At 39.2% G+C, this 11,932-nt stretch overlaps 1 protein-coding gene across 1 annotated transcript in view; it reads right to left on the minus strand.

Moving 5' to 3' along the window:
• The window catches only part of PIGK (phosphatidylinositol glycan anchor biosynthesis class K), a 73,151-nt gene extending 61,454 nt beyond the window's left edge, over positions 1–11,697 (minus strand). The window contains exons 1-8 of the mRNA XM_082314481.1: positions 11,578–11,697; positions 9,798–9,851; positions 7,949–8,040; positions 4,102–4,237; positions 2,754–2,865; positions 2,315–2,411; positions 1,849–1,966; positions 957–1,067 (exon numbers count right to left, since the gene is read on the minus strand). Of these exons, the coding sequence (XP_082170607.1) occupies positions 957–1,067; positions 1,849–1,966; positions 2,315–2,411; positions 2,754–2,865; positions 4,102–4,237; positions 7,949–8,040; positions 9,798–9,851; positions 11,578–11,673 (816 nt within the window). The 5' untranslated portion in view covers positions 11,674–11,697. The remainder of the gene's footprint in view (positions 1–956; positions 1,068–1,848; positions 1,967–2,314; positions 2,412–2,753; positions 2,866–4,101; positions 4,238–7,948; positions 8,041–9,797; positions 9,852–11,577) is intronic.
• Between the last annotated feature and the right edge of the window lie 235 nt (positions 11,698–11,932).

Raw genomic sequence — 11,932 nt, forward strand, 5'->3', positions numbered from 1 at the left:
TGTCAAGTGTGGGCTGTTTAGAGAGAATTCTACTACACATCTAGCAGCCAGGCTAACACCATCCTCTGTAGACAGAGGGTGGCATAAAACTTTTGAGCAGCTGCTCCTTTTACAGAAATGCATCAAAAGACAATGTGTTCTGTAAGCGGTGGCTCTTAGATCACTGACACAGCGTGTCAGGATTTACAGCTACAAGGAACCAAAGCATAATGTATTACTACAATGAAACTGGTATTGGAACAGGTATAAAGGGTTAACAGAGTAAATAAAATATGGTTACTTTTTATGTCATCTCACCAGAGTATACATCTAACTGTTATAGAGGCGTTTTTGTAAGTTTTACCATAGGTTATCTGGTTGGGGTTCTTTTGCCTCCTGCCTCATACCTGAAACCTACAATTAGTATCAACCTAAGATATAATTAACTCCAAACACTGATGGATTTGGACATACCTTGCTCTGGAATCGAAGCAGATATACAGAGAAATTAGTCTCTGCAGGCATTTGTGAGTGCACAGTTAGAATTTTAACTGTTTAATCACCTTTGTAAAACAATATCAATGCCTGCCTTTCCACATCTGCAAGGTGTCTGCTACGCATTAAGCTGATTTTTAGAATCTTCCTACTATCATTTTTCATGTGCAAACACTTCATTCTATTAAAACGAATATTTAATGAATACTTTATTCATTTTTCCATTAATTAAAAAAAAATCTGGCTTATTTTGGTTAATTTTTTTCTGTAGCCAGCAAACCACTTTCACATTGAGGACAATCCTTTAAGTGTTACACTACGACTACATTTAATAATGACAAAAAACCACTCCCCCCAAAGCTGCTTCCCAGAGGAACAGCAGGAGAACAAAAAGCATTCAGAGAACCCTATGGACAAAATAAATTAGTTTTGAAACTGTTAAAGTCATTAGCATATTCATGAACGTTGAGTATTCTACTTACTAGGTCATTCATATTTGTCTGACTGGCTGGATGAATTTCTTCCAAGAACTCTAGCACATAGAATGTATATCTGTCCATAAGATGAACGCCAATCCCAAGATCAGGTTGATGCTTAAAAACAACACACAGCAGTTATTGAGCATTTGCGGGAAAGAACTCAGTATTTAGGAGAGGGAACAGAATGTAATAGCATGTTACAAACATTAAGCATAATTTTTTTTGTTCTTAGGCAAACCACGCAAAGAAAATGACTAGTCATGAAGAAACATATTGTTGACAAGCTGCATAATACAATTTATCTTCATTTTTCTAGACTATATCCTGGTAATCTCCATGCTTGACAAAAAGCAGGGTACCCCTTCTTCTTAATGGTCCAGTACAGATTTGCGGGCTGCCCCGAGCTTCTTAGGACTTGGAAAACAGGGATAGGAGAAACAGCTTATCTTACAGCACTGTGCAGGTTCAGGTAATCCTGACCTGCTGGTTTTGGTCCAACTAGGATCTCTCTCCTATCGCTCCTTCTGTGATTCAGCTGGGATATAATTACAGCAGGTGAAAGGTAGTGGGTATTTTTTTTGCACATCAAGTGTAAGAAGTCCTAGATTGAATATTCCCCACACATATCTCTCAGTAGTCTTCCCATAAAATTTCTTCCTATCTCAGGCAATGCCAGTAAGCACAGAAATCCATCCTTAGCCTGGTTCTTTGGGACAGTGCACAAAAACAAGCAGGAAAAGCACACTTACAAGTTTTGTCAAAACCACGCTTTGTAACTAAACACCTTACGCATTCAGCAATTAGAAGGGAAATTTTTAGTTAAAAGTCAATAGGACCTGTGCTTTTAACTCTGGCATTCTGAAAACTGTCTTCAGGATCACAAAAATCTACTTACCGATAAAGAATCTTCTCCAACTTGGCTGCTAGCCAAGGCCATTATATTAGGTGAATAAAATCGTTCATACATGGATGCTCCTTGACAGGTATCAATAATAAACAACAATTCATTGTACCTAAAAGAAATAAAACAGCCTCCTTACCCATCTCTCTTTAAATTGAAACAACATACAAAAACTTTGCTTTTTAGTTACCAGGACAGCTGCTAGGAACCTAAGGAACAGAAGAGTTCACGCTGATTGGTTTTAAGATGCGAGTTTAGTCAAAGCAATACATTTGAGCAGCTGTAACTGCAAGAAGCTGAAAACAAACAATAAAAACCTTCTTTCTGAATGCAAACTTTCATGAAATTTTATGGACAACGGACAGTATCACTGTTGAAGGTAAGCAAGGCCTACTAGGTAAGACTTCAGGCATGTTTGTGAAATACAGTATTTAACCTCTAAAGAATGCTTTTTTCTTACCTTCTTTTCTGCCACATTTGTTCAAAGGCATCAGCAAGTTCTACATTTGTGATTTCTTCAGAATCTTGAAATTTTAGGAAACCGTTTCCACCATGGCCTGACAGAAAAATCAGAAGTTAGGCAAGTACATAGGTTAAAGGTGACCATTCTTCTATAAAAAAGGCAAACAATTCTCTTTCTCCAAACAGACTCCAGCAAAAGAAAATATTAGTACAGTAAGAAGAGTACACATACATCATTTAAACTGGAAACTATACTGCTGAGTGCTACCTTACAGGTTTTTTCTTAATTAGCATGACATGCTAAAAAAAACAAAAAAAAAATCCTTTTGTTGACCCTTTTGTCTCTTTGGACTCCTGATGGGATTTCATGCTTTCAAACAGACCCATCCAACTGAACAACAAACATCAATAAACTGTATACAGAAACCTGTAATTACCTGTCATATATATTAGAATATTGCTTCTGTCATCAGAAAGGAGACGTTTAGATCGCGGTGTGCTTGGTGGGATTCTTCCTGTTAATACACGCAAGAAGTTCTCAACAGTAACCTATGAATAGAAGCATAAAGCAATTTTCTAAAGAGAAAAAATATTGATTAACAACTCTAGGCTGGGTTATATAAATTAAATAATGGAACACTAAAATATGCAGTGTATCTAACCAGATGTAATGTTGCATGGTATGAACTGCATAAACAGACATTTTCTGTTTAAGGTTTTAATGCAGGTTTGCAGTCATATGGTACCTTTTACTTTATTCCACTAACATCAGCCTGTTGCTTTATTATATCCAATAAGTCTACTACCATTGTAATTTCTAAATACATTTTCATTGATCTGAAAACCTGTCAGCATATAGCTTTATTCTGCCAAAGCTGCTCATGTACTCACAAAATGCTCCAACATTAGTGTGTGTTACCATGGAAAAATAAAAGTTTAAATTCCCTCTGCAACTCAGGAAAGGAAAAACAAGATCAATTTTGGTTACATAAGTCTTTGAGTGATCAGGTAAGACCCATCTGGATGATGACTGTAAAACATCCTATCAAACACCACTTCCTCTTCATGCAGATGTACACAGCTCAGACGCTAGCAGCAAATCCATACTCAGGAAAAAACATGATAAAAAGCACATTTCTGTTTCAGTTCTGTATCTTCACTTCTTTATACAATGCTTCAGAGAAATAAAACATCTACTATATACTTAAATATGCTCCTATAAACCAGTAATTATTATATAGCACTATTAAACCATGTAATTGATATCCAATTTAAGATCAACTGGTAAAGACACTGTCTGTTTGAAGGAATATTACACAAAAATGAAAAGGTGATAGAATGCAGATTTCTATATAGTAACTAATTTACAGTAGAAATTTAAGTAGGTCTCCCTAATGAACATTTCACATGCACGCCAGAAGTTTCACAGTGGTGTTAAGTGTCTGTAAAATGAGACACTGACCAGCCATTTCCAAAGAACAGAAATTTCAGTAATATGTGCGTATTCCTAACACATACAAGGAGTTCCATATATTCTTTTATCCATGGAGATTCCATTATTTAAAATAGCCAATACACAACATGTTTCTAGTATAATAAATTTCAAACACAAAACTGAGTATCAAAGAGGGGAGGGGTGCGTGTTTTAAATCAGTTGATAATAAAAGCCCAGCCCAAACGCAGTAATGTGAACAGAAAGACTTCTTCAGACTTCACAGATGACATATAAATCTTTAAACCAACACTAAAAACAAAGACCAAATGATTTAATTAAAGCGCAGTCACCTCATAGCTTCTGTAATCCACTTCCACATCATCTCCATAGACATTTAGCTCCATGTTTTTATGACTAAACACAGTAGCTGGTTTGGGATTTCTGGGATTACATGCCATATCATCTGCTAGCATCAGGACAATGTGACTATGGAAAATAAAGACAAAAACATTTCAGCCATTCTATTTTCACATAACAGTCAAACAGAAATTACAACACTGTCCCATGATTACAACAATAGCTTATAACATTAAGACGACTCCTGGAATTATAAGTGAAACTTTGCTTAATTATACCCTATTTCCTTATGCACATCCTCACTATTATAGAGATACCACACGTGGAAATGCAGCTAGCTGTTATTTATCTACAGGATTAAGTTCGGCTAAAGACAAGCACAAGGGTAGTTGACATTAGCAACTTTATGGTACAGACTTGCCTGGACCTGGGCTAGCAGAACTCTTTATAAAAAATCTGGAGATTTTTACAGGGCACTAAGTCACTTCACGCAGCTCCACGGAAGAAATCCCAGCCTTTTTACACCCTCTTAGACAGATCAATTAAGAACATTATGACAATTTTTAATTAAATTTGAGGAGCTCCTGAATATTTCTCAAACCATTATACTACATCTGATACATTATTGTATGATTATCTGCGTTAATGGAATTTTTCTGAAGAACACAAGTGGGCTGACACCAGACATTGTTTTCTTCACAGTACCAAGAAAAAAAACCAACCCAGCATTTCATAGTACCAAGAAAAAAAAAAAAAAAACACAAAAAAAACCCAAAGCAATGAAACAGCATATTATAAAGCTCTTCCAAATTGCATGCAGCCAAAGATCTATATTTCACCTGGCAGGGAAAGATTTGGGTCAAAATATGAAATAACAAGTAGACACTGGAGATTGTTAGCACTAGGAAGAATATGCCAGCGATGTCTGGAACAAGGTGAAGTTAGTCCTTTCCTTGGATAACCCTCTCTTGGATATAGTTTCTCCTTGACTGTGATCTTTGTGTTCTCCCAAACAATGCTTACAAAAGGAAAGCTTTGTACCTGCAAAGAATGCTGCTAATTCAGACTCTCAGGCACACAGTTATAAATTAAACTATGTCCTGCTATTTAAACACCATTCCTGTGCTTGTCATTGTTCACCTGTATGTCTGCATGAGCACTTTAAGAGTAAAGTTATTCTTTATTAAGTGCTGATACACTCCACACTGCACAAAAAAAAGGGAAGAAAAAAAAAAAAAGAGAGAAAACCATTGTCCAAAATAACATAAGCGTAAATCCTCAAAAATAATTAAATTATTTCAATGGGAATAAAATGCTGGCATAAATATGAAGCTGCAATGACAGAAGCCAGAGGAGGACAACTACAGAAGAGAAATAAAGAATTTTTTTCTCTACACATGCATAGCAGTACAAAACTACTTTTATAAAAGAGTATCATTAAAAGGGAATTAGTTGGAAGCAAGTGTTGAATATATGCCTTGCAGATTTACTGAGATAGTCAGGTGTACGCCCATTTTTTGTATTACACTCAGAAGCGAATATTCCAGACTAAGCCACCGCTAGGCCTACAGTTTAGCACTGTATTTTTGCTAGGAACGTGTCTATTAAAAAAAAAAAATTAATAATCACACATCACTCAGTAAAAGGTTCTGCATAGCAGTAGTACAGACAGGGGAGCACAAACATGTAAAGTTTGTATATGGTATGGCATTCTTAAAAGCATCTGAAATATTCCACAGTTGTACACAGCGGTTCTGTTTAAGTGGTTCACAGATGCAACAAAACAATCTAGGCGTTAACTTGCATCTTAATTGTTAAACCAACGTAATCTAACCACATATTATATTAATGCTATTTTCATGACATAAAACTCACACTGCATAATGATTCCAGGAATCAAAAAGAATTTCTGGATTCGTTCTGGCTTTGTTTTATTTTGGCAAAACTTTTCTTGTATGAATTGGAGAATTATGCCCACATGTCAACAAACCAGAGCAACTTACAGTTATAAAACCACAAGCCATTTTCCTAATGAGTTCTGTTGTTGGATGAAAAAATCTATTTAAGCCACCAAATTGACACACATCCATTCAAAATGAGGCTATGCGCAAACCCCTCCAAAAAAAACCAACCCCAAGAATCATGATAAATGTTTATGTTTAAGATGTGATTTAGGTTGGTTTGGTTTTTTTTTGTTTTGTTTTGTTTTAGTCTTATCAATATTTTGAATGAAGTTTTACAGCAAAGAAAGAAAAACATGTAGAGGAAGAAGTTTGTCTAAGGGAGAAAGCCACTCAAATCCATGTAAAAATTGCTGCAAATGGGAAAACACAGGCTCTCGCTCTCTCTCTCTCGGTCTTCTCCAATGTCTTATTCTTGACCTTAGTCTAAAGCATTGCTGGCTTTTTGAGATTAATTTCCAGATCCTTGGGTATGGATAAGAAATCGATCAGGATACTGAACAACAGAAACCTCCAGCCATGCCATAGTTTTTGCGGTATTTCTAGAACTGCCACCTGTTTTGGCCTTAATGGTGAAGATGGATCGATGCAGAGAAGATGAAAGTTCTCAGGTAAGCGTAGAACTAGTGAAAGAATTTCTAAGGTAGGGCCTAGGGCGCCTATGCTTCAAAGACTATACAGGAAAGAAGACACATGCTTCCGAAAGAGACGTGCAAAAAAAATGCCATATTTCTGTGGCTTTCAGCCCACAGTGCTTAGGCCGTACGTTCCCTTGGATTTATAGCCCCCAAATGCTTCCAAAAATTAGGTTTCTAAATCCCCTCTTTCAAAAACCAAGAAGTCACTCTTTTCTTTTTAAAAATACACACAGGAAACAGGATGATACTGCCACTGCATTCCCAGCTGAGTGGAAGCTAAGTGGGGACTCCAGATACTACAGTTTTGGACTTGGACAAAAAAAAAGTCATACAAATTTAATCCATCAGAATACGCATTTTGCAATGATGGAGCAGGCCATACCTCTTTAGGCAGACATGCTGCAGAACCTACCAGTTCTCTAAACTAACACTAAAAACCAGGGCCACCAGGATTTCCATAGGAGCCTATGGATACACATAGGCTATTATTCAGTGGATGTTGGTGCCTAAAATTTGCTTCCACAGTTCTGATACAAGTAAATTGCATTCCAAAACAGCTGGATGAACTGTGCCAATACCCCTAGAACTTCCAGTAGGAATACAACTAACAGACACTTTGGAACAGTTTGTTCACCTTCCTAATCCTATTGTCAAAGAAGGGATATATTTTAACCATTGAGCTACTGCTGGAGAAGCACAATTTGATGGACAAAACTTCTGGTTTCTCTAAAAACATCTAAAAATGGATTTTTCAAGGCTACTTTCAATATGTAGGAGCTGCTTTGTTCAGGGCCTTTAGTTTAGAGACTCTCAGTGTAGTTGCAGATGTGGAAGTCTTACATTTTAGTACAGTTAGTGTTGCTAACATCTCCACACTGAAAGGAAATTCAAGTACAGCAAAAGCCGTATCTCAGAGTAGTATTGTCATTGCTGAATGCATTTATCAATTTTCACATCATGCTTTCAGCAATTTACTAAATGGTACATTTTAGTGCCCAGATAGCTCCTCATGTTTTTAACCTAATTAGCCTATTCCAACTGGAAGTTTTATCATGTAACTTGTTGCTTTTCCTTTTGAACAATATTGCTGCATTTTTCAATACGCTGATGTGATCACATCCTTCCTTTTTACTTTTATCCAGTTAAACTGGGAAGAAAAATGTATTTTTATACCGCTTCAGACAACAAGAGAACTTTAACAGCACATTTGCAAGGAATTGTATTCACCAAGATGCCCTCACCTATCAGGAATGCCCAGCCTCTTGACGCTTCTGTATACTGAAAGAGTATTTGCCACATGACGATAATTGAACCAGAATCGGGATGTACACACCTTGAATTTTTAAGGGAGGAAAAAAGCATATTAAATAGTGTAAAAGATACAAATTGGCCTGGCACATTGCATCAGAAGACCATGATTACAGGAATATCAACAAACTAGTAACAAATCAGGCAGAACATACCAACACCAAGAAACTTGTGATAGAAGCTATATAAATCTTTGTTGTACCAAAGCAACAAATGCTGAAAATAAAAGTTAAAAAAAAATGTTCTTAACATACTGACTCATGAAAAAATTGTCATAAAACCCAACTAAGTATAGAAAGTGGCACTTTAGGGAATAATTCAGCAATAGTAAGTGGATAAGCTAAATTTTTTCATCTGCTTTCTCCACATCAAATGGAAGAAAAATCAGAGGAAGAGTTCTCATCTCAATAGCAAACCCATTCTGGGAGCATTCTTGCACAAAGGCATAAGTGAATTCATGCCGAAGCCACACACAAGGGAAAATACAATGAGGATGTTTGCATTTAAGGAGTTTTCTCTAGCCTTTTCATATACAGAAATGAGCAATAGCTTAAATAATAACAAAAATTCAGGCTGAAAGGATCCCCTTGTGGCTCGATCATCCTGTCAGTTAGAAATTTCAAAAAAACCTCACGGGAATCAGTCCATGAGAACATTTGCCTTTCGGCAAGATTTAAAGCTCTGAAAACTAACTGTGGGCAATCTAGCTGTGACATTTCAAGACATTATCATCTGCCCCTTTCCTCCATTACCTCCCTTACAACACAGCGGAAAATGTGTCTATGCTTTAAATATAGCTATTCACACTGCAGCATATTAATTCAGACGACTGATGAGGTGGGATTGTAGTACGATCCCAGGCTTGAAGTGCCTAGTAGCAGTAAAACCCTCCCTATTTTACCACTTAAAAATTAGTAGCAATTGTTATAAAGCTTAATAATGAACTACTGAAAAAAATATAACAAGCAGAGAATCTGTTGAGGACAGAAGTATAGCTCCTTGGACCTAATTTTCCACTTTCTTTGTGTGTGTTCACAGCTACTAATAAAAGCACCTATTTGTTAATAGTATTAAAGTAGTACTTGATGTTTTAGTAGTTTCAAGTTTGCACATTGTAGAATATAGAAATTATTCCTTCCAATTCAGTTAATTACTGTTAACTTTCCTTTTATATTGCTCAATTTTAGTATCGGGAAAACAAACAGCTGCTACTGAGTAATTACAACAGTGTTCTGAAACAAATTAGTCATTAAGACCTGAATTGTGATTAAGAACCAATTGTGTAGCATGATTCAAAGCTAATAAAAGATTCATGGCAAAGAAAAAAAAACTAGGATAAGAACAGTTGATCTAAACATTATGTTGCCTGAATTTATTTTATTCTAAGCCCGTTATCACAAGTTAACAGATTGAATAAGAACAAAAATCAGGAATAAATTGTACCTTTCTGGTGAAAGAGATTTACTTCTCTGATAACAGAATTACACTTTTGTTCAATACGCAGCATGGTAATTTAACTGTTTTAATGCTGTCAGAGCTTTTGTTTTATGAATCCTGCCATATAGCTAGATGTTTTGAGTGCTTGAAACGCAGTCATACTGAAAAGATAATTTTATTATAGTGTAATAGATTTGCAGACACAATTTCAAATTTATTCATTTCCAAGTCTTTATCTTTCCATTTCTTTCAAAGGAACAAAATTCTTGAGCGACTGTTGCAATTATGGCTCCCGACGAAAAACTGTCAACTTTATTGGAAGAAAACAACCTGGACCACACTTACCAAAACTGCCCAGTTATTTGTATGTCCACTTCTAAAGAACTGTTCTGCTTGATCCTGTAGGATGGAGAAAATATTAGAAGTTTTTCAGCAATAAGAAAGAAATGACCGCTCATATTTTTGTTGTTTCCACAAAACAGTGTTCAATGCATATGTTTACCACACCTTAACAGTGAATAAACCTTACAAAAGCTTCAAAAGAGGCAGTTTTTCGTATTCCATTTTGCACATTTCACGCAAGCTAATTGCTCCAAATCTTTCCTTGAAACTTGCTACATAACAAAGGAGAAAGAACTATTAGTCACTTTCAGCATAGTTAAAACAAAAAGCCCACACATCTCTATTGCAAAGGACACTCTAAGAACAAAATAAAATGATTTATTGACCTACAGTTTCTTCCTTAATGAGAAAAGGGGGTTGGATTAATTTATCTTTTCATTGTTCTTCTCATCTTTTCAAAAGCAGGTAAGTGAATCTGCAATTTCAACTCATTTTAAATCCAAGGTGGTTACATTTATCCTCCAAAATCAGGAGCTATGAGAACAACCACCTTCTCTATAATCTGTGTTTTCCATAGTTCCCATTGTGCTTTGCAGAGGAGAGGGCCCTTTTTCTTTAACAGAGAGCATAAATCAGGACACAGGAAGAGGATAACACTTCTCGGAGGTAAGGGAACGAGTCTGCCACAGGACAAGAATCCAGACTTGCTGATTCTTAATCAGACTCTGTTAACACTCTGAGGGGTACTGGGCTGATGCCTGTGGTCTCACACAAAACACAGTAACAGAAAAAGCGTTTGTTAAAATATACGTAAAGCATACTGTACTTCAAGTAGCAAACAAGTTGCAGTGTAATTAGTAATCCAAAGACTTTAAAAGTATTTCTATTGCATATTTTTTGTCCTATTTGTAATCAAGTATAACAATTTGTTAATAAAGCAGAATTCAAATGCAAACAACACCCCAGATGTAGCGTGGGCACTGTGCAAAAAGCGTAACGACTGAAATATTAAGTTACTCCCACCTGAAAAAAAAAAAATAAAAATCAGCTCCTTCTGTGTGTAAAATGCCTGACACCTGCGAGAAGGGCAGACGGGCATCAGGCCCAGGGGAGCCCGGGCAGCTCCACCGCCTGTGAAAGCGCCCCACCCTGGCTTTTAGCCCGAGGAGCTCTACTCACACCTACCACAGCCGGCAAACGTCCCGAAAAGGAACGCAAAACACCGGCTACTGAAAGTTACACTGCGTAGCCAAAGAGAAACGGCGTTTCAGAATCCTGCAAACGTATTGAAAGACGGGTGTTTGGTTGTTTTTTTTTTTTAACTTTAAACAGTTTAAACAAGTTACGTGTGCCTCAGCAGCCCCGCTGTTTCTGGGTCCTACTGCCTCGCAGCCTGCAGAACACCGACCCCCCGGGGCCGGGCGGGCAGCCGCCAGCGGCCCCCCGCGTTACGCCCAGGGGGCCGAGCGAGGCGGGGCCGGGGAAGGCCCGCCCGTCCGCCCGGGGAAGGCAGCCCAGCGCCGGGCACCGGCCGCACCTCGGCGGGGGAGAGCCGCTGCCGGGCTGCGCCCGCCGAAGCCAGCACAACCCCTCCCGCAGCGCCTCCGGGCAGCTCCACCGGCGCGGCGCCCAGAGCGGCGGGGAGGGCAGCTGAGGGGCGGCAGGCGCGGGCTCAGCCTGCGGAGGGGAGGAGATGGGGGGGAAACAGCAGCACAGAGCCTGCGGCGCGGCCCAGCGCCGCCCGCCCTCTCTCCCCGCCGGCCGCTCCCACCAGCCTTCGTACCTGGACGCCGCTGGCGAGCGCTGCGCCGCAGCACCCCAGGAGCAGGGCTGCTGCTGCGGCGCGGACCCGGCAGACGGCGGGCACCGCGGCCGCCATCTTACCCCGCCTCCTCCGCAAGGCTCCGGCGCCGCAACCGCCGGAAGGGGGGAAGCGGCCTCTGCGCGTGCTCCGCGCCGCCGCCCCAGGGCGGGGAGCCGTGCGGCACCTGCCCCGGCCCCGCCGGCCCCGCCGCCTTTCGTTCCCTCCGGGCGCTCGGAGGAAGGCTGTTTAGCAGGAGTAGTGCCCCTGCTCTGAGCCACGCCGGGCGCGTAGTCACGTACCAGAGCTTCCCCGGCCCCTGGAGAGCTTGCTTTAA

The sequence above is a fragment of the Platalea leucorodia genome (genome assembly GCF_965183815.1).
Source record: "Platalea leucorodia genome assembly, chromosome: 5".
In the NCBI taxonomy this organism is placed as follows: Eukaryota; Metazoa; Chordata; class Aves; order Pelecaniformes; family Threskiornithidae; genus Platalea; species Platalea leucorodia.